At 45.2% G+C, this 27,445-nt stretch overlaps 1 protein-coding gene across 2 annotated transcripts in view; it reads right to left on the reverse strand.

Moving 5' to 3' along the window:
* PLXNC1 (plexin C1) overlaps positions 1–27,445 on the reverse strand; it is a 142,002-nt gene that overhangs the window by 34,319 nt on the left and 80,238 nt on the right. For both annotated transcript variants that reach the window (XR_003004431.1, XM_024754364.1), the window contains exons 11-21: positions 24,065–24,244; positions 21,370–21,457; positions 18,185–18,388; positions 17,883–18,068; positions 15,410–15,512; positions 12,434–12,535; positions 12,029–12,132; positions 8,307–8,345; positions 7,973–8,097; positions 6,764–6,962; positions 2,047–2,193 (exon numbers count right to left, since the gene is read on the reverse strand). Coding sequence is in view for 1 of the 2 variants with exons in the window: in XM_024754364.1 (XP_024610132.1) it covers positions 2,047–2,193; positions 6,764–6,962; positions 7,973–8,097; positions 8,307–8,345; positions 12,029–12,132; positions 12,434–12,535; positions 15,410–15,512; positions 17,883–18,068; positions 18,185–18,388; positions 21,370–21,457; positions 24,065–24,244 (1,477 nt within the window). In the remaining variant the exon portion in view is untranslated. The remainder of the gene's footprint in view (positions 1–2,046; positions 2,194–6,763; positions 6,963–7,972; positions 8,098–8,306; positions 8,346–12,028; positions 12,133–12,433; positions 12,536–15,409; positions 15,513–17,882; positions 18,069–18,184; positions 18,389–21,369; positions 21,458–24,064; positions 24,245–27,445) is intronic.

Genomic DNA, 27,445 nt, shown 5'->3' on the forward strand with positions numbered 1-27,445 from the left:
GAGTCCTCCCCACTCCCAGTTCCATCCTCTGCTCTCCTCTCCTTCCTGTGCGGGTTCGTGTTTTCATGAAAGTGAAACACTGCTGGATTCCCCTGACCTATATTCACTTGCAAATATTTCTCTTTGGGAACCTGTGGGGCTCCTAAAATGTCTCAAAGTAAAAGCATGACCACCTTCTGCATTAGGACCAAGGCCTGAGTTTGAAGACAAGACCCCGAATCAGTAAAAGGAGAGTCGATAGGCCCTGATGCAAGTTCATCATTTGTCCTCCAGGGTACCAGTGGGGTTCCTCCTGCAGGATGCACATTAGAATTACCTGGAGCATCTAAAACATCTATCCGTGCCTGGGCTCCCCCCCCAGAGATTCTGATGTAGTCAGTCCGGACAGAAGGCCCAGGCATGGGTCTATCTGGATCTGCATTTCTAACAAGTGCCCGAGGAGATTTGAATTAAATTTAATAACTCTTTACAGGGCACTCATGTGCCCGGCAATGGTCTAAGCACTTTACAGAATATCAACTCTTAATTCTCACAACATCCATGAATAGGCAGGTACCATGATCATCATCCCCATTTTACAAGTGAAGAGACGGAAGCACAGAGAGGTTTCCAAACTTGCCCAAAGTCACACAGCTAGCCCGTGGCAGAGGCAGGATTCAAACCTGCCTGGCTCCAGAGTCCACACTCAGTAACAACTATATCAGTAGTTCTCCCTGTGTGGCCCTGGACCAGCGGCAGCTGCAGAAAGCTCTTCAGAAATGCAAATTCTTGGGCCACACCCCAGACCTATGCAACTAGAAACCCTGGGGTGCCGCGTCAGACTGGCGTTTAATAAGCTCTCTCGGGGACTCTGATGCATGCTAACATCGGAGAACCACTGCACTCCACTCCCCCGCAGATACAGATGGGAGTAACAGACAGGAGTCAGACCTGGTGACCTTCTGCTCCGCCTCCCACCTTGTGGATGGCGGCTAAGCATGTGCCATCTTCAGTGGAGGGTCAGCTCCATCCAGCGGTGACCGAGGACTCGAAAGAGCTGATCTGGGGACTCTTCTCCCACGAGAGGACACAACCGTAACATAGCCTACAGCACCATGGTGCCTCCTCCAATTAGGGGATGAATTCTTCCAGGATGACACCGCAGTGCTTGCCATCCAGAGCAAAGCCGCAGGAGCCTCGGCCCCTTTACTGAGCAACACAAAAACCCCGCTGTAATTTTTTCCTCCTTCCCCACTAATGAGATTGTGAAGCAGCCCGGAATCTCTGCAAAAGCTAAAGATCAAACCAAAATACAGCAATCCCTTTTCCAAGTCTCTGTTAACAGAAAAGCACAAAAAAATCCTAAGTAATTTTGGAGATACTTGCCATGCTTGGCTCTCTCTCTCTCAAATTCCTGAATGTGCAAAAAATTGGTCTCTTTTCCTTTAGGAAAGGAAGAGAGTGGGCGGGTGGAGTGGGGACGGGTGAAAAGGAAGATCTTAAATGGGTGAAACCCTCCAGCAGCCAAGCAATCATCTTCCTGTCGTGATTTACAGCATTCCTCTAAAAATATCTGTGAGATCACAGAACGCTGAGTGCATGACACCAAACATTTGTAACTAATCCATGAAAATAAAGTAAGGGCGTCATGTTGCAGGGGGAACACAGCGGAATTTGTCTTGTGTTATCGTTCTAAAATAAGACGGCCTCAATTTGGTTGAAATATATCTTCACACATTGTCTTCCAGAGCAGAGCCGTTTGAGAAATTCTGATTGCAATTATAAGCGCTGAGTAGGGAGTGCTTTGCAGTTCCTTTGCCGATGCTGAAAGCTATAAACCATCCTGATATTAAAATCTTCGGAAATGGAGGAGCACCCCAGGCATCATGACAATACTTTCTCCCCCAATCCGAGTAATTAAAATCTATTATGTGAACACGTGTTAATATTTTATCAACTACGGTTTTAATAAACTGAACATATGAGGCCTCCTGCGGTAGGAATGATCATTTCAAAGCGACGCTTCCCAACCCACCCTCTGCCCCACCAGCTTCATCGTAGACTCACCACCGTGCTGAATTCCGGAACCTGCCACAGCAGCCAGTCCTCATTAAGCGTGTACAGGGCTTTGCAAGTGATGACATCGACGGGGCCCTTGTTTATCTTCTGGTTCAGAGTCGTCACCAGCAAATAGAACGGTTCTCCAACAGTCTCCTTGGAAAAGACGCAAAAGTGACAGTTAGCTTTCGGCAGAATCCACTGTACTCTCCAGAGAATCAAAGTTTCAGTTTATGGCCCTACGACAGGAGACAGGAGGCAGTGTTTTCTAACAGTCAACACGCACCTCCCAAGAAAACACACTTTGCTCCACTTAGGACTAGGAGCAAAACTCAGGAAACTGCCTCTTCTCCCCCAACACGCACGCGACTTCACACACGCGCACACACACTCATGGCACTTACAGAGCTGATCATTCTTTTATGCTTAAGCTTCTCTAAGAACAGCTGGTAGAGATTTAACCTTTCTTTACGCTCCTATTTAACTGCCCTTTTTTTTTTTTTCCAGCGCGCTAAAAATAAATGGCATGTAAAAAAATGCAGAACGATTAGCCTTGGTAACCAGAATAAACATAAAAGCATTTTATACATTTACCTAGGAGGAAGCTTTTGGGTGTCGACAGCTTCTCACGAAGGAAGTGGCCTTCAGTTGCAGTCTGCAGCCTCCTCTCCTGACCGTGAGGCGGCCAGCCCCGGGGTCCTTCCCAGACCCAGCCTGCAGAGTCCCACCCAGGCGCCTTTGCTGGTACAGGCCACAGTGTACCCCACCTCCTTCCCCTGGGCCAGAGCCGATTCCAGATCCTTACTCTAAGGATCTTCCCGAGCATCTGGCCCATCTTGATGACTTCCTTCTGAACCTTTTTCTGGACCAGGGGTGGCCACCCCTGCTGTTATTGAAACGCCTGAAATCTGTAGCCACTTTGCGCTTGAATGGACCCTGAGGAGCCCAAGTGGGAGGCTTGTGTGTTCCTGCTTTCATGCAGCCTCTCAAAGCATGTCGCCCTGGCTTGACGATCCATCGTGCAGTATTTGCTAAGTAAATAAACCCTCTGTAATCAAAAGGACATTAAACTGAATTTAAGGGGGAAGAAGAGCCAGGCCCAGAACCAGGAAGTCCAACTGCCTCAGTGATGACGAGAAGCCAGCCACGTGACTAGGGCTTGAAGCACCAGTTTACAAAGTCAAGCTTCACAGCCAATGCATCTGGCTTGGAAAGGAGGGTTCCACTGGCTCTCTCACCTGCTTTCCCTTGAAGAGGTAAGCTAAGACGTCTTTGAGGTCTCTTGGATCCCACCCCTACCCGCCCTGTACCATCCTCTATACTGACTGCAAAAGCACAGCCCTCCCTGGTCCCCGGCTTCCTGTCACTCCTCTGCTGCTCTCCCTGCCACTGGGGCCCTGTATCACTTTCCTCTCCCCTCCTGACATATCCTGGAGTTGCTTCCTTACTGCAGGACAGGGTTGGAATGTTCAAAAATTTCCCAGGTGGGGAGAGCGCTGGGACTAGAACATGACATTTCAGTTCTTATGAGAAACTTCCTTTATTTAGAGGTTCACAACCACACTGCTCTCGTCTCTCTCCCTCCACCCCCTTAGGTAATATCCCGACCACAAACCTAGAGCCTCACTTCTCTCTTTGCTTCCAGCCCACATCAGAGATGGGGGTAAGCGCCCTTGGGAGGGGGCTGGAGGCACCTGCAGAGGTCGGCGTTTGGGGGCCGGTGGGCTCTTCTGGGCTGTGTGGAGTGACAGCTCCAGACTCGATGGCTCTGTGGTAAGAATTCTCCACAAGAGTGCAGCTAGACTCAGATTAGTAACATCTCACCTGGCCCCGTTACCCACACCCGTGGTTCTAAACCTGGATCGTCATCGCCAGGATCCCTTGGGACTCTTATAAAGAATTCAGATGTCTGGGCCCTACTCTAGACATGGAATCTCTGGAGATGAGGCCTGGGCATCTGTAGTTTTAATGCCTGCCGGGGGATCCTGATGCATGGCCAGCTTAGGAAACGACGGAGCCACGACGTTTCTTTGTCTCCACTGAACACAAGTTCTAAGTTAGTCATACCTGCTGGCGGCTTAGGCATCTCATCAGACCAGGGTGCACACAGCTTCCCAGGGAGCCGGCCTGGGGCAGAGCCCCGTTTATGGAACTGACCCTGCCCTTCCCATCCTGTGATGGGAATTAAGCTTGGCCCCTTCACCATCCTTTCCTTCGTGAGACCAGACTCTCTGACCATGGCTGAGCTTTAGGCTTCCGCACCTGTGATCTCATTCCAGCCCCAAGTCCCTCCCTAAGCCTGGAAGGAGGTAGCTGCCTTCCTGGGGAGGCATTAAGCCGGGTGGCTAAGAGCTCCCTGGTGCTGTCACACGAGCTATGGGATCTTCCTCTATGGGAGGAAGTCTTGTCTATCCTGTGTGCCCCAATTCCCCAGTATGCAAAACGGTCATAAAGGTTCTCACCTCATGGGATTCAGTGAGAAAAAGGAAGCAAAGCTCTTAGCGTGGTGGCTGGCACATTCAATAAATGGTAGTTATTATTATTACTTGACCCACAGGGCCTTGGAGGCACAGCGGAGGAAGTTACCTGGAGGTCACAGCGCTCGTGGCACCCAGGCCGATGTTTGGGAGGATGGGTAGAGCAGGAGGGCCAGGCCGTCAGAGTCCCACACCCCTTGGGCACCTGGCTGGGGAGGTCCGGCCCTGCACGCCAGAGGGAATTATTCCACTGAAAACGAAAGTGTCGCCGACGGGCCGAATGCCACTTCCTCCCAGGGAGCACGCTGGCCCCTCACCACCCCAAGTGCTCAAGACACTCCTGAGTCAGCACTGCAAAACCTTGACGAGGAATCCTCTGCTCAAGGGGGCCATTTGGACTCAGAGCGCAGATTCTGGGGACGCCTCGCCTTTTTAACGCCCAAGAGCAGCAAGGGCAAGGCTCTGACTAGCCTTCGAGGGCTCAGAAAAAGAATCACAAGGTCCCAGAGAAAGAACTGGAAAGGAATTTAAAACCAATGGCCAAGCGCCTCATTTGGTGGGTAGAGAACGGATGCCCAGATGGAAAGGGCCGTACCTGGAGCCACGCAGCAAGCTGGGGCCGAGATGAACTTACAGCCCAAACCTGCTGCTTCTAACCAAGAGTCCTAGGCCAGCGCTCCTTCTACTGCCCCCAGGTTCTCAAAGGCAGGGCGGTGCAATCACCTGCAGGAACTTGGAAACGTCGACTACTGCGCCCCACCCTGAGCTTCTGATTCAGTGGCACGGTAGGTGGTGAGGCAGGAGCTGCCTTTTGAGACTAAGACCCAGGAACTGGGTGAGGGTCCTGCTGCCTCTGTTTCGGAGCAGCTGCGGCTGAGGCTAGGATGGGGGGAGCCAAAAATATTCACCCCAGAAATAAGCGCTCCACATCTCCCCAAAGTGTATGATGATGTATTCCAAGTAAACAGCAAAGAAGGCAGATTTCATTAATCTTAATAAATAGGCATTGCCTTGGGAGAGAAAAGGGTTGGTTAAAAAAAAAAAAGGTTGTGCATCTACTTGTAAGATTACATTAAACATTAAACTAAGCACAGTCTATTTAAGGCGCTGCTTTTTGGATCTAAACTTAAGTAGCACTGTTAAAACCTGTGGTATAGCAGTGTATCTTATTCAAACTTTAATTAGATTTCAGAACTAGCTACAAACACACAGTTATTCAGTTCTGCTGGAATCTGGATGGCTGGTGAAATTGAAGAAGGATAAGAACGTCCTGCACCAGGGGCCTCGGAGGGCTGAACGAAGCCTGGGTTCAACAGAACACACTTCTTTTCCTACTATTATTTCATCATAATAATGGGCATCATTTATGGAGTGCTTACTCAGTGCCAAGCAATTGCATACATTTTCTCATCAGTGCTTCAGAACAGCCCTAAAATATTCTTCCTCCAGTTGTACAGGTTATAAACCCAAGGCTCAGGCAGGTCAAGGAACCTGCCTGGGGCCTCTGGTAAGCGGTGGAGTCTAGATTCAAACCGGGCAGTGGGCTCCAGGGCCTATCCTCTTAACCAATGGAATATGTGCCAAGTCCACATTTGAAAAGATTTTAAGATTCAATTAGATTATAACCATGTTCACTTAACTGTAACAAAGTGAACTCAAGGGGTGGGCGGCTTTTTGGAGACTTGCTTTCATATGGGATAACTGGTTGGAATTGAACGTCATTAGCTTACAGAGAGCGTAGTGGTAGGTAAATGGCTATTTCCAAGATGCTTCAGGGGCCCTGAAAACAGTGTGTTTCCATCAGCATTTGAAATATGCCCTCCACTCAGCACACGTTAATTAACCGCGTGAAGGTGGATGCAGAAGTCAAGGGGTATAAAGTTTCAGTTATGTAAGGTAAGTTCTAGAAATCTATCGTACGACATTGTGCCAATAGATGACACTGTTTTGTACACTGAAAAATCTGTTAAGAGGGTAGGTCTCACGTTAATTGTTCTCGCTACAATAACATGTTTAAAAAGTCTTACTCGAGGAAATTCTAAATGAATTGTACTTGCCTAGGCCGGTTACCGCAAAAACAGATTTTATTTTCCCCTCCACGTGCTCCTAGTAAGGACCAAGACTAACAGTGGTTAAATGCTGACGCCACGGAGTGCTCAGGATTTATCCTGGCAAAGACATCAGCACCTGCTACAAACAGCTGCCTGTACAGTCTTAGCTCTGACGCCACCGAGGGGTGCGACACTTACCCGCAGAAAACCAGAAAGGCAGACGGACATCCAGTTTGTGAGGAGCTTCTCCACCACGGACTCTGTGCGTCTCAGCATGAGCTTAGGCTGCATGTTACTGCACTGCTCCATCAAGTCCCTGGTCAGCACCTCGAGGATGCTGGTTAGGTAGACCAGCTTAGTTTGCAGTGCAATGGTTAAGAAGGAAGCAAACAGACACCTATTTAAAAACAGAGCCTTGGTTACAACGGCCAAGACACGGAAGCAACCTAAGTGTCCATCAACAGACGGATGGATCAGAAGATGTGGTACATATATACAAGGGAATACTCTTCAGCCCTAAAAAGAAGGAAATCCTGCCGTTGGCAGCAACATGGATGGACCTTGAGGGCATCATGCGAAGTGAAATAGAGAAAGACAAATACTGTATGATCTCACTTATATGTGGGATCTGAAAAAAAAACGAAACAAACCTCAAACTCAGAAAGAGAGATCATATTTGTGGCTATCGTGCTGTACACCTTAAACCTATACAGTGCTGTATGTCAATTATATCTCAATAAAACTGAAAGAGAAAAAAAAAGAAGATATACAGATGATGGAAAAAAAGCATATTGGAAAAAAAACCAGAGTCTTGATTAAGCAGGTTAGTCATCAGCTGTGGCTTGCTCGGTGCTGACAGCAGTTTCCAAGGAAACCTGAGGGGTCAGGCAATGGGATGCTAACGGGGTGCTGCCCTGTGGGTGCTTTTTTTTAACATCTAAGTTTCAACTACCTTTGTCCTCGATCCATAAAAACCACACAGCAATGTTAACTTCCGGTCATTTTATATGGTTTTCAGCATTCTCTAGTTTACTTTAAACTAGAGCGGTAACAAGAAGTGAATGTCTTCCCTGAATTTTCAGGGTGTTTTTAAAAATAGAAAACAGCACACTTCTGCTTTTTGACTCAGGACTCATGTGTTTTCTTGGTATTGGGTTTTTTTAGGGTGCTTTTTGAGGGGGGGTGTCACATGTGTGTGTGTCTTCAAAATAGAATTTGTGTTAGAGCGTTGTGATCTGAAATGGAAAGAAACATCAGGACTGCATGGTGACCCAAATCAACCAGCCTCTGGAGAGATGCATGTCCTCAGATACCAAGCTCAGGTTGTAGTTCCGAAACAAAATGAGAGGCTCAGGTTTTATTCTTTCTACTTAATGGCTTTCAAAATATAAACAAATGGGCTGATACCTGTCCTTCACTGAAAAGTTCTTCTGCTTTTCAAGAGTGTGGATGACAGTAACAAGGAAACTTTTATTACAAATTAGGGCATCCAAAGCCGTGAGACTTTCATTCTTGTTGTTGGCATCTCTGTTCTGAAAAAAATATAACATAATATAGATAATATATAAACTTAAAGTTAGAAAGTAGACCCACAATGGGTTTTCCAAGACAATGAATTATTTAATATCAAATTCGTGATCCCAAAATACCCACAGTAACAATTCAAAGTAATAATGGAGATGATGATAACACTATGAAAGTCAGGCAGTCATGAGCGGAAAATGAAAACTTATAGACTTACATGCATATCTTCAGTGAAGATGTGTGTGAAGCCACCTGACTGAGAGGAAGGAGACACTTTTATTATTCATAACAACCAAAGGAAATGAAGAGTGTATTTTTGTTACAATACCTGAGTCCATTTTAATAAAGTAGAGACACTATTTGCTAATCTGAAGAGCCCCTGGGCTTATGTTCACAGCACATCTTCTACATAATAAATAATTGTTCAGCTCTCAAGAAACACCAGTGACTTCTGAGAGCCTCTAAGAATATCTATCATTGCATCAGTTCCGGTTTTGGTAGGTGAAGGCATCTCACACTTTAAAAGAACTGACTCAAAAGTTAAAGAAGTGGTAGTGAAAGATTATGCAAACGTACAGACCACTCCTCAAGCAATTTACCTTCTAAGGATAAATACTGAGTTGTGTCGGTAAGTTTATACAAGTCTTAGCTTAGAAGCATTTACTGTCTGGATACACATTGTTATTCAAGAAGGGGTGGAGAGGGGTGGGTAAAAGCTAGAACCTGGAGTCAAACAACTTGGGTTCCAATCCTGGTTTTATCACCTGCTGGTCACATGACTTCGGAGAAGTCATTTAACCTCTCTGTGCCTGACTTTCCTCATCTGAAGAACGGGAACAATAATGATTCTCACCTCACGGGTTAGGTGTGAAAATAAAATGAATGAATGCACAGTAAGTTCTTCATGTCAGCTATCATTATCGGGTTTTTTTTTTTTTAATCACTAATTTACAGCAAACTAGACCACAATGCTGTTGCCCTGCTGGTTTCTAAAAACATTTTAAAGTGTTATGCTCTGTAGCTCTTGAATATAAACTCTGGGGTTTCCTTTAATGTACAATATCATAAATCATATTGGAATTAAATGACTAAATTTTAAAAAGCATGCTAACACTTTAAATGAGTCAACAGTATGAAAATATAAATTCAAACATTCATTTCTTTAAAAATTTTTTGGTAATACTTGAAACTTTGGGCTATTGTTATATCTTATTTAAGTAAATTTCTTCTGCAGAGAATTTTTGCCTTATAGTTTCAAATTTGTTAGCCCAAGTAGAAGACCTCAAACTATTACCTCATACTCTCCCCTGGTAATAAGCAGAAAAATCAGACCCTGGGTTTGCAGTTTCTAGTTCCTCATATTTTTCTGCTGAACCAACCTTATGCCAATAGGCAATTTAAACAGATTGAGGACTTCCCTGGTGGCGCAGCGGTTAAGAATCCGCCTGCCAATGCAGGGGACACGGGTTCGAGCCCTGGTCCGGGAAGATCCCACATGCCGCAGAACAACTAAGCCTGTGCGCCACGACTACTAAGCCTGCGCTCTAGAGCCCATGAGCCACAACTACTGAGCCCACGAGCCACAACTACTGAAGCCCGTGCGCCTAGAGCTCGTGCTCCACAACAAGAGAAGCCACCGCAATGAGAAGCCCGTGCACCGCAACGAAGACGCAACGCAGCCAAAAATTAATTAATTAAAGAAAAAACTTAAAAAAAATAAACAGATTGATTCTTGACCTTAAATAGGGAAATACCGCTCTGGCTCCCTGGGTTCCAATGTTCCTTCCTCCTTTCATTCAAATTCTTCTCCTCTAGGTGGTTAGGTGCTCCGCTTACCCTTATTTCTTCTATTTTCAGCACGACAAAGTTGCCAATATAATGAAAAGCAAGGCTTTAAAAGCCAAAAACCAACTAGCAGGGCAAAGAACTACCGGTAATGCCTTGGTCTCTGAGAAGCTACCATCTCCTCTGGGCTTTGCCTATTGTTAACCGAGTAGGTGTTGATCACCCAGGGTCTCCCTCCGCCACCCAACCTCCAGGCCTAGAGGATGTGGCTCCTGATCTATCAGTAAAGGGCCTCTCAACAGCAGGACCTACCTTCAGCCTAGAATGCATTTCAACTGGTGTTGTTCTAATGGAGTATCTTCCCTTGTTCTCTAGATCTTTTCTTAATTGTGACAAATTCAGTTTTAACTGAGGTCTTCTCAATAGGGTTCTGAAAAATGTATGCCTGTCCTTCCTGTGTCTTCTTCTGACATCAGTTTCTATAGCTTTCCCAGTTGTCTTTCAAGATTCTACATAACCCTGAGTTAAAGCAGTTTGCCTTCTTGCACCTCCCTCTTCTGAGATACCACAGCATTGTTCCTAGGAATTTTTTTTTTTTTAAACACTCACAACAGCATTCCTTTGCATTCGTCACTCTATCTTGCTCTTGATAACCGAATTTAGAAGACAGAAAACTTTTTCTTTCAGGCCACAGATTACTCTCTTTAGCACTCAAGGGCCATCATTAACTATAAAAGCCCACAGAGTACTCCTGTAGATGGTAGAAACCTCTTCTTCTATTGCTATTAAATTCTTAATGGGGATCTCAGATAGCTGGGAAATAGGACTCTTGGTGCAACCTTTGCTGAGGCCCTGCACAGTCATCATGATTCAGGCAATTAAACTCCCCTCCCCAGGCAGTATTCTGCCATAGAAATGAAGGAGGTGGTAAATGGCAAGTCTTGGTGCCTGCTATTATTGGAGGATAACTTAAAAAAAAATACAAGTACTAAAAGCTAAAGTCTTATTTCTAGCCTTCTTGATTTACAACACTAAGGCTTGGACAAAAAAAAAGAAAATATGGTGGGTGTTTTATGGAGGTATCTCACCCTCCAGACACAGCATCACATATCATGGTGTCCGCTTCTAGAATTATAGAGAAACTGGAAATTGCTTACTGCATGTGTCTGGGTTTCTGAACTCTAGGCTTCTGGCCAAGTGTAGCTGAGAAGCTGATGGTAAGGTGATACAAGCTCTCTTTTGGCCTGGAGAGATTTCTGGCTTTGCTTAGAAGTCTAGATTTAAATGTAATATGTAATTGGTGTTGATGTGTTCCAGAGCTTGGGCCTTGCTGTGGTCACCAGTTCTGGACAAAAAAAAAAAAAAACGGCAATATGGAGGAACTGGGGTACCGGGACTTGGAGGTGATGGTAGGAGGATGAGGGTACCTCGCCAAAGACTTGGGAGGGTAAATGAGGAAGGCTATGTGAGCGGGTGAGAAAATGGAGGTGTTAGAACGTGAGACCGAAAACCCAAAGGGCTAAGTAGACTACTCCTCGGATCCTAGAACAAATTAATTAAACATTTCATGCAGCTATTTCTACTAAATGAGGATGACACAAACTGACCAGCTGAAGAATAACTGCTGGAGAGAACCATAAAAACTCTACATTGCTAAAAACGGCTGTTATTAACTCGGATTCTACACGTGTCTACTTTTCTCCCTCTTGGCCAACAGTACTTTTCATTTCCAGTTGAGAAGTAATAGTGGATAATCTAGTAGCCGCAATGTAAGTCATGCAGATAAACACAACAAACTGGCCAGCCCACAATTTATTGATTTTTAAATAAACTAGCTCACTTCCCAGCTACAAGTTCAGTTCTAAACTGGTAGGAAAATAAAGCAAAAAAATCATCACTTTGAACTTGTGTCCCTCCTAGGTTTTTGTTACCGGACAACGAGTAATTGCCAGTGACCCATCACTGCTTTGTACCCTAATCAATCCAATTAATAGTTATCCTCCTCCCCGCTCTGCGGAGATTTAAGCCATTATTCTGTACCAAGCACATTATCTACTGCTGCCTTGGAAGGAAACGCCATTTTTGACAGTAGCAACAAGCACCTTCATTATTATTCAAGACTCAACCTTAGGAATATGATCAATGCTCTTTTACCTCAGGGAAGAAAGTTCTCAGAGCAAAATGTTTGTAGTCAAGGAAGGGAACAGTTCCAAAACTATCAACCACGTCCAATTTATCCATCTGCAGCTCAGCAAAGCCTGCAAAACAGAATCCCAAGAGCAATATTTTAACTCAGAAAACAACGGATGAGATCTTCTGCTGTTTTGTCTAACACGGAGTATGACCTTGGTTTTCATTAAAGAAGAAACAGTAGATAATTACTTGGTTGGCTGCAGAGAAGAGCTGAAATAAAACACAAAGCCAGGCCTAGACCCTGCTCTTCAGTTGTCTTCTATTATACAAACAGCTCTCATTACTGTGGCTGGTTCCATTTAAGGGTTAAAAAAATAAAAAATAAAAAAGGGCTTGTTTTTCTACAAATAAAATTTTGGAGCCTACCGTCACGTATCTCTTTCCGGAGCTCACTCTCCAGGAGCTCCAGCTGTTGGCTCTGTTTGCGACTCAGTTCCTTCGATTTGTGCCTGGTCACTCCCACAGCCGCTGTGGAAACAGAGATCCAGCATGAGACTGACAAAAAGGAAAACAGAACCAACCTTTACAGTCCTTTACAGAGGAGGCGGCGGAGGGAGAGCGAGAAAGGCTAGCCTGGAAGAGGTGGAATTTCTAAGAAGAAAGATTCCCAGTGAGGGGTCACTCTACAGATGAAGATGCTCAAATGCAACAGAAAAACCCCAAAAAACCCCTACTCGTCTTCAAAGTAAAAAACTAAATCCAATAACCTTCACTTGTAACCAAAGATCCCAGCTGGCTGAAAAGGAATGAAACAAGCCAAGTTTCCCTACAGCCACAGGCCACTTAATATTGTTCTGTTCTTTTTTAATGTTTCTAAACATCCCTAGAGAAATAAAGTTGAGCCTTAAATGCAGAAAAAACCCCACACATCCACAGTGAGTTACATGAGCCAAACTTGCATAGATCAAATGGGGTGACAGGATGAGTGGTCCCCAGTGAACCCTTGTATCTGGATATTGCTTCTTTCTCCACTTTATTTTGCTTCTAACTATGCTGTAGATGCAGTAAACCGAACAAGTTCGGCACTCGGGTTCATGTCCCCGCTCTGCCATTAACTAGCTGTGAGACCTCAGGTAAGTTCCTTAGCATCTCTGTGCCTGGATGCCTTATCTATGAAAGTGCCTGCCTCCTTGTGACACTGACAGGATTCTAGGAAGTAACTCACAGAAAACATTTAGATCTTATTTTTAAAAAAGAATATGTAGCAATTGTCGACTCATTATTATTCTCGAAAGTTTTTCCTCTTTTAATAGAAATTTCATGATAAAAGGATCCTGCTAGATGTGAATGATGCTGGAGGAAACAAAATTCAATACAGCTGTGTGCTGGACCACTTCATAAAGTCAACAGTCTTAGTCATAACGTGCATCATGCATCTTCAAGAGAGGGTGGAGCAGGCAGGGATTCTCAAATTTGCTTGACTATGGAGCCCTCTTTCCAGGAGCATCACTTGGGACTGCTGGCACTCAGACCACCCTTTAGGCAGCACCAGCTCACTGCCTGAAAATGGAGCTAGCAGGCCACGTCCACAAAGCAGTGAGTTTTTCCTGGCTGAAATCTCCAGGGGAAGCTACAGGGGGTGTTTTGTAGGTGGCAGCCTTAGGCCAGGTGTGTATAGTGTTTTCACTAATGATGTGATCGATGGTCTGAAGAGTACACTTACACAAGCTGCTAAGGACACATGCCTCCATGGAATCATGGTAAGAAGGGGAGGAGAATTTTAAACAGCTTTGCAGATACCAATGAAACCAAAAGTGATGTGTCAGATGGAGCCCACTTCGCCTGAAAGAGCATAAACAATCTCTACCAACAAAGTGAAGGGAGAGGAATGAAGATTCGCAGAGAGCCCAGGAAGAGACCAGAGGTTTCTGGGAAGTCACAAAGTAGATGTGACTCCATGATGAGACTGCTCTACCTACAGCTGCCTGACAGCAGCGGATTCTCAAAATCGAGCTCAGCGTTTAGAATTTACAAGTAATCTTCTTATTTGAAGCCAGCACCGGCCAGGACTTTATTAAAATATCAGGCCCGGTACCCCAATAAAGATGTTAAAAAAATAAAATATCAGGCCCAATTCTGGATTCTAGATGCATTAATAGTGGTGGATAACTTGGAGAGAGCTTTTAAAAATACCTGAAATGATCATCAACGGTACAAAACAGGGTCTCTGCAAAATGAATTCATTCCATTAGACTAGTTAACAATACACATAAGTCCTTCCTTCACTGGACTGGGAACTAGCCAAGAGAAAGGACCAGGACTGAACTCATCTTCCCTAAGTCCAAAGCCTTGCACAGTTATCAGCAACATAACAGGTGCTCAATAAACGTCAGGTAAGTGCGTGCAGGGATGGATGAATGAGTGAGTGAGTGAGTGAGTATACGGAAGGAGACCTTAGCAACTATTAACCGAAAACCATTAGAGAGGCGATGCCTGCGTTAAATCAAGGAATATGATGGGCTCCATAGCTGTGGAGGAGAGTTCTCTTTTTTAAGGAGGACAAGAGGAAACAGACTTGAAATGAAAAGCAGCTCAGAAACAGAGGTCAAAAACTGAATGGCTACAGGGACCAGGTCCTCAGATGAGGTAAGTGGCCTGGGTGGAGACAGTAGGGAGTGGTGGAGACTATGGCAAAAGCTCAGTGAACACCTGCCCTCTCTCTAGGGGTAGCTGCTCCTCAGCTCCAGAAAACTGATGTTATGGAAAAATTAGGATCCAATGATCCAGATCTTTCTAATTTTCAAGAGTCACCTAATTTTAAAATGTTGTCAATTACTTCAAATTTTTAAAAATGCTACGTGGGCCAAACAAAACACATCGGTTGGCCAGATTTCATCCAGTGAGCAACCACCATGGGATCACTGTGCTCGGATGAGCCTTGGAACATTTTAATAGATGGTACAGATCACACTTCCAAAACACAGTTCTGCCAGGAAAAGACAGGGCTGGGGTAGGGGTGAGGGGCGGGGTTTGCTGGGATGAGAAGGCAGGATGAGATGACCAAGTCCTTGGAGCCCAAAATCTCAGAGGAATTCTGAGGAAATAATGTAAATGGGACATCTGTCATCACAATTCACAGGTTCAGGGAAGCAAAGTGGATTATATTTCTCAAACACCAAGATACCAACCATCTTTGTAATCCAGCCTTTTATTAGTGAAGCATCCTAAAAAATGTTTAGAAAGCCCTGAACGTGTACCTGTTAGTCCTTTCCCAAAGTTTTGATCTGGGTTTTCATCCATTGATACTTAACTGAAGCAAACAGCCCCTGAAGGCTGAAAGCCTTCCTGCCTGCCGAGGCCCCAGGGAATAATTTCTCTGACAAAATTAAAGAGGGCACTTACCAAAAATGACAATCACTAGCAAGACGGGAAGCCCAATCAGAAAATACCAAGTGGAAATAACCGATTCCCGCTCGACGTAGAGTTCCAGGTTTCCCAGTTTGACCTAAGGGGACAAAGAGGTGGGGTCGAGGTGGGGACCACATCTAGGTACACAACTTTTCCCCCCAAATGGTTTTCTCCAAGATACAAAAAGAGGTGGCAAGCTAGGTAGGATATCCGAGTTCAAGTCCCGTCTCTGGGCAGATTAGCTATGTGAATTTCAGCCAATCAAAAACATTCCCTGTGCCTTGGTTTCTGGATTCAGCTCCAATCAGTTGCGGGGCTAGACCTACAGATTTTACACTTTGGTCCTCTTTGCCCTGGGGCTTTTAAACTGCAGGAATGGGGGCGATAAAGAGGTAGTAACCTGTGGGTAAGACACCCTCTTACCCCTGGACTAAGGAAGTAATCCAACTTTTTAACCTCTTCTACATCTTGTGTTTTCTTGATGGGCCTATTTTGAAGGAAGCATTCTGTGGGAAAAACCAGTTTGGCAATGCTGCCAGGATGATCCCTGAGGGGCTTTTCCAATTTTAGGTTTTGATTATAAAAGTTTGTAAAACTTGTAAAGGGAAAAACTCTGTATCAAGCCTTATTTTTGCATTGACATACATGTAAGTATTGAGGAACATTACCATCCTGGGAGCCACGCCTGCCCCTGTGGAAGTATCTGTGCAAAGTGGCTAGAGTGCAGACTCCAGGCCCAGACAGCCCAGGTTCTAAGTCCCAGTCCAGAGAATGAACCTGGGCCCTCGGCAGTGAGAACACGAGTCCTAACCACTGGACCGCCAGGGAGCTCCCCCTTGCTGTCCTTCCCAGCTGTAGGAGCTTGCGTGAGTCACCTATCCGTGTAGCTCTCACTTTCCCCATCTCTAAAATGGCATGCTGTTACGCCTCTTCGGAGGGTTGTCGTGAAGATGAAACGTGCCGGCATTTGTTTGTAAGCAAGTTCCTGGCACTCCCGCTCAGAGCTCTCCAGCGGACTCCTGGAGCTCAGAGCCAAGTCCTCACAATGACCCCCAATTGGCTCTCCATGCTCCCCCCATTAATGCTCTCACCTCCTTGGAATACTCCCCGCATTGTTCCTTCCACTCCGCCACACTGGTCTCCCTGTTGCCCTTTAACAGCACCAGGGAGGCTCCTGACCCAGGAACTTTGCAACCTGTGGTTCCCTTTGCCTAGAACACTCTACCCCAGATGGCCCACAGCTCATGCCTCTCGTATCCCTGAGGTCCTGATTCAAATGTCGTCTTTACAGGGAGCCCTTTTCTGGCCACCATCGTAAACCTTGCAGCACTGCCCCTCACCTCCTGCTTCATTTTTCTTCATAACAGTTACCACCATCTAACACATCTTCAATTTATTTTCTACACTACCTGCCTTTTTAGGTAAGATCCATAAAGGCAGATATTCTGGGGGGTGGGGGGGCAGGCGGGTCTGTTTTCTTCTCTGCTATGTCCCTATGTCCCAGTGCAGGCACTCAGGAACTAGTCCTGGATAATGAAGGATGCTACCATTTGCTCTTCTCAACTAACCAGACACGTGGGATCCCTTGTGAGTTTAGTTGCTGTTATTCATGTTATAATTATTATGACCCTCTTTACCGTATAACAGACGGACCAAGGGAGGTTCAGCTAAAGCCAACTTATCTAAGGCCACACAGCTATTAACTGGTGCAGCTGAGACACAAACACATTTTTTGTTTTGCCTTCCAGTTGATGTTCTTTTTTCTTATCCTTTACCCAATTACTTATGACTCTAGATCATAAAGCGTTTTGGCGGGGGGGATATAGACTGTGCAGAGTCTCATACGGCATGAACACTATGTTTCTAATATGTTTCCCTTCACCACGGTCTCCTGTCTTTATTGTGGGACATAAATATACCAGTGATGGGACGGACCCTCAAACAAATCTGGGAAAAGATTAAATGCAGTGAGTCTGACTTCATGGTGGAGGAAGCAGCCCATGACCCACAGATTATCTGGTCCCCATTAGACTCCACTGCCGCTTTCAGTGTGCCAGGGAAGCCCCCATTCTGAGTGTCTGCCAAGACATGCCACCCCTGCGTTTGGGCAAAGAATGACAGCTCACTCGTCAATGGGTCTAGAGATTCTGCTGCAGACGCTGTGCTGCAGACGCTGTGGTCTAAACGTGTGGCTAGAACAAAAGCTATCAAGACTCATTAGTATCATAAACAATGGTGTGCTCGGTGCTTTGACATTCCAATGGCACAGGGATGGGTTCTGCAAGCTATTCTGGAGGAATAGCGTTTGGGCCTACAATACCAGCTTTGTTTATCTTCACCGAAAGTGAAGATCTAACGATCCATAAAAGATTCTATTCTGGCTTCTGGTTTAGCCAAGGAATCCCCCCTCCCCCCGCCCCACACCAAATAAGGTAAAACTGACGGGTAGGCCTGTCAGGCAACCTACGCGAACTTTCTTGGAAGAGGTGGCGATGCTGTTTGCCGCAGTGATGCCTTTAATTTTGCAGAAGATGGTGGTGAGATCTTGATTTCTAGTAATATTTTCAAAACTGCAATTTAATTGCTCATTTTCTCCATGAAAGAGAGTAATTTCAATGTCTTTCTTGGAAATGTTGAAGTTATCATTTTCTTTCTGTGAAAAACAAGGTGAAGATGAAGAAATCACGGCGTGTGTGGAAACTCACAAACATAAGACACCTTTCCTGTGGAGGGGAGCACATCCTCCCACCCGAAATGAGAGAGACATACTTGAATTTTGACTTCCAATTCTGTGTCCACCTCAGGCTCAGCCCGGTACCCTGTAAATCTGGGGTCGTCAAGGTACTGCAAGCTTCCACAATCCAAGTAGGTCTCCTGGACCCTGAGCTTCACAGTGACATTCGTACGCCCTTTTGAACTCTTTAAACTGGGGGCTAAAAATCTGCAGTGAGTCGCCATACAATATTCAGAGACCTGAGGGAGAAGGAAAGAGCATTTTGACAGCTTCGTTAATGAATTTCAGCTCTGGGATTGAAGAGCTAAGCGACCTGGGCAACTGAACCTCTCTGTGCCTCTGTTTTCTCCTCTGTAAAATGGGGATAACGGTATACCCACCTCATGGGGTTGAATTAACTCTAAATTAAATGAGATGAGGTCTCACTAAATTAAATGAGAATATCCATGCAAAAATGCTTACAAATCCACGCAAAAAAGCACTCGACAAATGCTAATATGATTATTAATAATATTAGTAATAATGAAAGGAGAAGGTGATACAATAGGAAAAAAGGGTACTCGGAAGAGAAGTCGGCTAGAGAAAGGGGAAGACTGCACCAGTGGGCCTGTGTGTCCTTCAAGACGTCAAGGCTGAGTCCTGGGAAACTACAGGAAGGGAAGAGCCAGTTCTTCGGCAAGGCTGGCTGCAGGCTTGCGTCTGCTGGCTCGATCACTCTGTGTTGGCGAACCCCTGTGCTTTAGCAGAAATCACTAACCGCAAGAGGAAAAGGCTTTGCAGGCCTAACAAAAAGGAGAGGAAGACAAAAGTAAAAGGGACAACACGGCTCCCACGGAAGAAAGAGCATGAAGATGGGAAACCACGCAGAAAGGGTGGCCCACTTTACAGGCTTATTTAAAACAAACAAGCGAACGCAGATACCGTCATTTTCAGGTGTGCAGGCAGTTGGGCAGAGAAAGCTGCTGGGAGAGGGGCGGTTGGCAAACGTTCTAAAGAAGAGCAGCTAAGACTCCTAAAAGGAAATTTGCCATTTGTTATTTGCTGTCTAACTAATGTTGGAATTTTTAAAAGGGGGTAGGAAGAAGCAACAGGTGGGAAAATCTGATGCAAAGCACTGAGATGTGGACAAGCAAAACCTCCCTTCACCTTAACGCCTTTCCAAACGACTGCCCTGAATCTCTCATTCACATCTCTGGCGACATGAAGAAAACCACAAAACCCACTGCCTCAGCCCTCTCAACAGCCGTAACCCCAGCAGGCTGGCTTTTTGCTGAAGACGCCTTCTAGAAAGATTCCTGGTGATAGGGTCACCCTAACCTCATTATTCTCTACTCTCTGAATTTCCATACCAGTGTCTTCCGAAATGCTCTTTTTCTCTAGTTTCTGAGCAACTTCTTGGCCACCTTCACTGGCCATCTTGTTTTCTTTCACTCCTTAAAATTAAGCTGTTCTGCAAGATTCCATCTCAGGCGCTCTTTTCTTCTTCCTTTGTGCCCCCACTCCCAGGATGTCGTTCACATTCTCCTTCTAACGACCATGCTACAAAGATGACCCGTCATCTCCCCACCATCCCTAGATACCTGCAAGAGCATCCTTATGGGTCTCCCAGGCTTCTCTTCAGTTACTGCCTCTCCATATGATCCTATGCACCATCGCCAAAATCATCATCAAGGGTACCTATCCTCACGTCACTCCCTGCTCAAAGATCTTCAATCCCTGCCTACAGAGTTAAGGGCAGACTTTTCAGTCTGATCCTCTCTTCCGGCCCAGCGTGGCTTTGCAGCCGTCCCTCTGGCTCATTCCCGACCCATCCTCTCGGCTCCAGCAGAGCAGGACTCACCGATATTCCCATCAGGGGCCTGTGAGTAACTGTCTCCTCTGCCCCCGCTGCTTCTACCTGCCCAAGTCCTACCCATACCGCTCCACTCCACAGACATGCTGAAATCTGCTCTAGTTTAATTTCTCTTTCATGGGGAAACACACAGTGGGGTATCTGAGCTGGAAGGGAATCAGAGGACCTAGAACTTCAACACGGCCTGTGTGCTCAGCTTTCCCTCCCAGTGTAGATTACCCATCTCCCTCGGTGAAGGCAGTGTGACTCTCTATTTTACCTTTTGTCCCTGCAGCCAGGAAAATGTTTGGCCCACAGTAGGTGCTCAGTGAATTCTACTTGATACTGGGACAGCACTGGGGAGGGACAGCAAGTTCACTCACAAACGCAGGCAATGCCTCTGGTAAGAGGGTCAATCTCTACGAACCACTCAACAGAATGTGTTGACATCATGGAGATGGGGCCTGGAATCAGATACAACATGAGGCTTGGAACTGGCTCTGAAGGGTGTCAGGACTCGGACATGTGTATGACAAGGCTCTAGGAGGACTTAGGAAGGCCTCCTGGACCTAGACCTGAAGCCACACTGGTTCCAAGCGGAGGCCGGGTCTGTGGCCACTAACATGCCTGCCAGCTTTGGCAGGCAGTGGTCTGGCTGGGCCTCAGAGAGGCTGTTACCTTCACATCCCTCATGAAGGAGGGACAGAAAGGGGAAGAGAGAATGGGGAGAGCCTTCGAGAAGAGCCTAGAAGTGCACTCAGAGGCCCCGACTTGTCTCTGAAGTTCATCATTTCCCGTGACGAGGCCCGTGTGTGACTCGTGTTGGGCTAAGAACTAAATAGGGCTGAGGGCCAGACCCCTGTGTGGGGACAGGAAAGGCAAGAGGAGGTGAGGTCAGAAGGAAGGCACCAAACCAGGTCAAAGAGACAAGGGCAAGAGAAGGAGAAGCACATGACAGCATCTCTGGGACTTCCACAGGTCACCTCACCTCTGAACCACAGCGTGCTCTGTGTGGTGGGACCACTACTACCTACTCTTCACAGGAATGCTCTTCCTTCCATCACACCTCAGCCACTCACAAGGCATTCTCACACGTACTCACAAACACCGTCTCATCAAGGTGACTTATTACACAGGGAGGAGACGGCAGGTCTTGTCGTATCACCTCTCTTCCCTCTGTGCCACACCTCGAAACTCTCAACTCCAAGTCTGAGGTCTTATTATTTCCGTTATAGTACAGATGGTATTTATTATAGATCATGCAACAGGTAAAAGCTTATGATAGCACAAAGGCACAGGAACAAAAAATATCCCCCAACACATCTGAGTGTGATGAAAACAAAATCATCCTTGAAAATAACTATTATTACAAAGCAGCTGAATACTTACATTTATGTTTCCTTTTAGCTCGTGTGAAATGATTAAGTTGTCAATTACATCAAAATTTCGACCCATGATGGTTATATTTTGACCACCACTGCAAGGAAAAAAGCAATGAGAGGAGTTTCATAGATAAACACAGGCATTTTGCATTTATGAATAAAACCATCAATTTATTCATACTCAATGTTAAACTCAGTTATGTTTGAGAGCAAATTAATAAATTTTAATTTCAAACGCACGACAGCTTTAAAAGGCTTTTCATAATACTGATAGTTTTTAAGATACATAAATATAAAAATTCAGGTTGGATCCTGTTTTTATTCTAAGAAAATGTCCAAATTCTTGTATAGAATTTTGAGTTTTGCTGTGTCATGTTTCCACATATAATTAGATCATCAGCTGTACCTTGAAAAGATTTCACTAAATAGAATTTTGTTTGATTACTGTTTAATCTACATGAAGACTTCAATCTAACAGCTTTCAAAATCAAACTCCCAACCTACCGATTATATTTTATGTAGGGAGACAGGGAATACTTTGGACAAGGTAAAATTATAAATGACATTACAAGTCTAAATTCCTATTTGGTAAACCACATAGATAACAGTTATGTCCCATCTCTCTGAAACTAAGCCAAATAATTTCACATATTCTTAGCACATAATTGCATTTAAGCAAAGTGGTCATTAGATGTGAAACAAACAGCTGTCCACAGCTCTGGCCACCCTTTCCCGTTCACATAGGTCACTAAGACACTCATTCCAGGGGACAGGAGCCTGGATAGGTCAGCTCCATCGGCCAGCCGAGCCCATGATGACAAGACCAGGAGGTGGGCAGGAGCAGGCCCATTTGTGTAGGGCAGAGGGACGACATTAAGCCCTGAACCTTCCAGCCACAAGGGGGAAGAGCTGAGCTGGCCTCACGCCAGCCTGTCACCATTACTAGAAAACCAGGCCAAGCGTGCTCCACCACCGGTCAGACTGCAGAGCCATGTTCTGCCAAGAGACACGGGCTCAGAATGTCACAGGTGACTGGACATTAAGAATCCTCATATTGGGCTTCCCTGGTGGCACAGTGGTTGAGAGTCCGCCTGCCGATGCAGGGGATGCGGGTTCGTGCCCCGGTCCCGGAGGATCCCACATGCCGCGGAGCGGCTGGGCCCATGAGCCACGGCCGCTGAGCCTGCGCGGCCGGAGCCTGTGCTCCGCAACGGGAGAGGCCACAACAAAGAATCCTCTTATTTTACAACAAAGGAGAACACTGGTGGCTCAGAGCACAGCACCCTGGGCCAGACTGCCCCGAGCCTGCAAGCTGTCTGAATGCTCCCCACCTCAGTTTCCTCACTGGCAAAAAGGGCTACTCATAGCGGACCCCTTAGGCTTGTGAGGATTTCTGAGTCAACAGATCCAACACACCAGGCACATGGGGAGTGCCGCGTCAATGTTTGCTTTTATTTATAGGAAGGATTGAGACCCACGGCAGAGAGTGCCATGCTAGAGTGTTGGTTTGGACATTTCAGTTTTCCTCATGCCACTATTACCGGCAGAATTGAAGTCCCAACACCCAGTACCTCAGCATGTGACTGTATATGGAGATAGGACCCTGAAAGAGGTTAAGTAAGGTTAAATGAGGTCATTAGGGTGTGCCCTAATCCAATACGACAGGTGTCCTTATAAAAAAAGATTAGGACACAGACAAGCACAGAGAGAGGACCATTGTGAAGGCATAGACAGAGGATGGCCCTCTACCAGCCTAGGAGAGAGGCCTCAGAATAAATTAACCCTGAAAGGGCCTTGATCTTGGACTTCTAGCTTCCAGAAATTTGATGCAATACATTTCTGTTATTTAGCCATCCAGTCTGTGGCTCTTTGTTATGGCAGCCCCTGCAGCCTAATACATCCACCTCTCACTTCATCTTAAATAGGAATATCAGAAGGATTTTCTTCTTTTTCTTTTTTTTTTTTTTGTTAAAACAAAGCTGCATCTGTAGTTTCACCTAGACAGTACTTTGAAAGTTAGCTTCATGCTGTGTTAGGTGGAGAAACTATCTTTAGGGTTATATTCTAAAATCTGAATGTGAACTTAAATTCAGCTAAGGGGGAGTTTTTTCTTTTGGGTTTTTTTTTCTTAATGTAAGAGTCACCTGAAAAGAGTTTCTTTGGAATTTCCATCTCTCACTTAGGGAATATCTTTGAAATGTAGATACTGCTTTGCATTTAGATAGCTCCCAATATTTCCTCAAATTATTCAAAACAGCTTACTCTAAAGGTTACAAATTGAAAGATGTAAGAAAGAAGAAGCTTTGTGTCATGGGCGGGAAGGAAATGTAATGAAGAGGGTTATGTATTTGTAACAGAAACCTAGGTTTAGTTACTATAATTGAACAAAAATTTTCAAATGCATAAGGTTTAATACGATCTGAACATAAACCAGAGTCTGAGCAAACGTTTTAGCTGTGAGCTTCCCGGCAGCCACAGCTAAGAGTAAAACAAGATGTACTCATAGCGTTTACTGTGACAACGGAAAGCAAGCTGCTTACCAGGTATACCTTTGTTTTCTAAGAATAAATCCTACAGAGGAAATTCTGTGAGGAGAATTTAGATATGACGATTATTTCTATATTTATTTGCGTGAAATCCATGATCTTTATGCATATGACCTTGTTAACCACAACAAGAGAAAAATATGCTCTAGAAAGTACCTGATCCAGGTGGTAGCAGGGTATATGAGGGAACAGAGGGGCAGAGCGATATAAGACAAGTATCCCACCGAAGAACAGCTCCCACCGTCGAACTGGATACACACATCCTTCATTTCTTTTCGGCTTGATGGAAGAGAGAATTTCATATGGGTGTCATTTAGCACGTGGCTAACCTGTATCCTAGAAAGGAGTAGAAAAGAACTCTTCAATGACACGGACCTTAGCACAATTGATTACCCAAGGCGACAGGATATGAATTTCACTTGAACTACAACAGCTCCCAAACTATCGGAACAGCCGCAGGCAACTCCCAATTAATCGGGGTCCACTTACTCAGTATGGGTATTATCTGGGGGCTGGGTTCCTCTTTCTTTTGTGCATTTTTATGTTTTTATTTGCATTTCGCTTAGAAGTGGGGAAAGAAGGAAACGTAACCATTGCCTTTAAGAAGCCCTAATAGAAAGTGGAACGTGGACTAGGTATTAAAGTATACTAAGGAACTGTCATTAATTTTGTTGAGTATGCTAAGACTAAGACTATATGTCAGACATATATACTGAAGTATTGTACTTATGAGTGAAAGGATATGGTGAGATATCCTGGGATACACTTTTACTTTTTTTTTTTTTTTAATTTTTTAAAATTTATTTATTTATTTTTGGCTGCATTGGGTCTTCATCACTGCGCACGGGCTTTCTCTAGCTGCGGCGAGCGGGCGCTACTCTTCATTGCGGTGCGCGGACTTCTCATTGCGGTGGCTTCTCTTGTTGCGGAGCATGGGCTCTAGGCGTGCGGGCTTTAATAGTTGTGGCACGCGGGCTCAGTAGTTGTGGCATGCGGGCTCGGTAGTTGTGGCTCATGGGCTGTAGAGCGCAGGCTCAGTAGTTGTGGCGCACGGGCTTAGTTGCTCCGCGGCATGTGGGATCTTCCCGGACCAGGGATCGAACCCGTGTCCCCTGCATTGGCAGGTGGATTCTTAACCACTGCGCCACCAGGGAAGTCCTGGGACATGCTTTTAAAAACTCCAGCCGCCATCCTTCCTTCACTTCCAAAAGTGCGGAGGAGATAGATGAAACAAAATTGGCAGAATGTTAAGTTTTGAAGCTGGAGGAAGGGTACAGAGAGGTTCGTTACACTCTTTTCTCTTGTGTATGATTGGAAATTTCCATGATGAAAAGCTTGAAAAAAGAGAAGTCCCAGTCAAGCACTGGGGCAGGGGCGTGGTAGAACCCAACCCCAGGCAGAGATGGGGATTCTGCTGTTCAAAGAGCAGAGGGCGCAAAACTAAAGTCCTAAAGTCCATGCCAAGAGCCCAGGGGTCTCAGAAACAATCAGCATCAGAACCAAGCTGCCTCCCGAGGAGCTCCAGACTGGAATTTAGCTGGGACTGTCCTAGGTGCTCCTGAAATCTGCAGAGTGCGCCCTCAACACCTTTCAGCAGTCAAAACAAAGCCTTCTACGACATTCCCTCTGTAACCTGCAGCTTCCTCTGTACATCCCATCTACAATGAGCCTCTAAAGCGCAAGTCATGAAGATGGGGTTCTGTCTGAATAATGCTCAGTATAATTATGCCACGTGAGAATCTATTATTATTACTTAAAGGCTACGTGTATGATTATCTACTTTAATGCACATAGCCTTTAAGTAGTAATAACAGATTCTAACAATAAGGCAAATTCAAAAAAATTTGAGTCGGTTTGTACTTATACCACCTCAAATTTACATTCTAAGATTTTATATTCAGAGCAAAGCTCTAGGAAATTCATTGTAAAATGGCTGATCATTAATATTCACACTTATTTATCAGTTTTTGAAGGAGGCAGAAATATGGGTCTTTCCACTACTATCTTATATTTTTCTCTTCAGAGTAATTAGGCATTAAAAAATACCATAATAAAAGAGTTTTAGGATTATGGCATGAACTCAGATATAGGATTAACTGGGTATTATGTTTACTGCTCATGAACTTGGGTTCACCACACAGATGTGGTTACTGAAATGCTACATGCAGAAAGGTCTCTCTTAGTCATTTAATTTAATAACTGCAGTATCTCAAGACACATTCGGAATTGGAATGAGAGCATAAACAGTCAGAAACACGGTAATGCTAGGAAAAACGACTTATTTTCCAGTGAATTTGATTGCCTTTCAGTGAACACACAGGTGTCTAACTTCACAGATTTTGCTACACAAAATGAAAGATTTTTGCAGGGGGGTATTTAGCCAGGATAAATGGTACAAAAATACCTGGGTCGCATAGATACAGCCACTAATGTGTGCTTGATAATTCTGGTAAATAGCAGAACAGAACAGAGCCCCCAGTGAGCAGCTTTTCCCATCAAAATGACAGACATCCCAAATTTACTGCTAGGAGGGGAAGGGGATGGCAGTTAAGTGCAGCAAATGAATTAAAACAGAAAACTCAGTAAATAAGTGTGGCAGATTCAAACAATGTACAAATCTGTTTCAGTAGTTAAGAACCAAAACACCACACTTCAGTGGCTTGTCTTCAGCGCGTTCCCACGATGAGAACAAAGTCAGTATTACACTTCACGTAGACTGCAACATCTTTTACTTCAACTTAGCTCACAATTATAAACACTAACAAGCAGAAGACTCAAATTATCTATTATGTTATTATTATTAATTTTTTTTTTGCGGTACGCGGGCCTCTCACTGTTGTGGCGTCTCCCGTTGCGGAGCACAGGCTCCGGACGCGCAGGCTCAGCGGCCATGGCTCACGGGCCCAGCCGCTCCGCGGCATGTGGGATCTTCCCGGACCGGGGCACGAACCCGTGTCCCCTGCATCGGCAGGCGGACTCTCAACCACTGCGCCACCAGGGAAGCCCTATTATGTTATTATTATTTTCTCTCTTTTTGTGGGGTAGCATTTGCACAAGAGTGTTACTGAAATACTGAGATTTTCTTCTCTCAAAGTTTCATTGAAAGGATGTGTTAGGGGAAAGAGATCATAGAAATAATGATGTTCAAATGGTACATTGACCAGATATTTGTGTTGGGATGTTTTGTTTTCCTTCTTCTTTTTTAAATTAATGTATGTTCCACTGAGTTATCATTCGAGCCTGAAACCAATCCAATAAAAAGAAGGCTAAAAAGAATACAATGGGGGCTTCCCTGGGGGCGTAGTGGTTGAGAGTCCGCCTGCCGATGCAGGGGACACGGGTTCGTGCCCTGGTCCAGGAAGATCCCACATGCCACGGAGCGGCTGGGCCCGTGAGCCACGGCCGCTGAGCCTGCGCGGCCGGAGCCTGTGCTCCGCAACGGGAGAGGCCACAACAGTGAGAGGCCCGCGTAACACAAAAATATAAAAAATAAATAAATAAAAATAAAAAGAATACAATGATTCAGAAAATTTCTTT

The sequence above is a fragment of the Neophocaena asiaeorientalis genome, unplaced genomic scaffold (assembly GCF_003031525.2).
Source record: "Neophocaena asiaeorientalis asiaeorientalis breed wild unplaced genomic scaffold, Neophocaena_asiaeorientalis_V1.1 scaffold92, whole genome shotgun sequence".
NCBI lineage: Eukaryota > Metazoa > Chordata > Mammalia > Artiodactyla > Phocoenidae > Neophocaena > Neophocaena asiaeorientalis.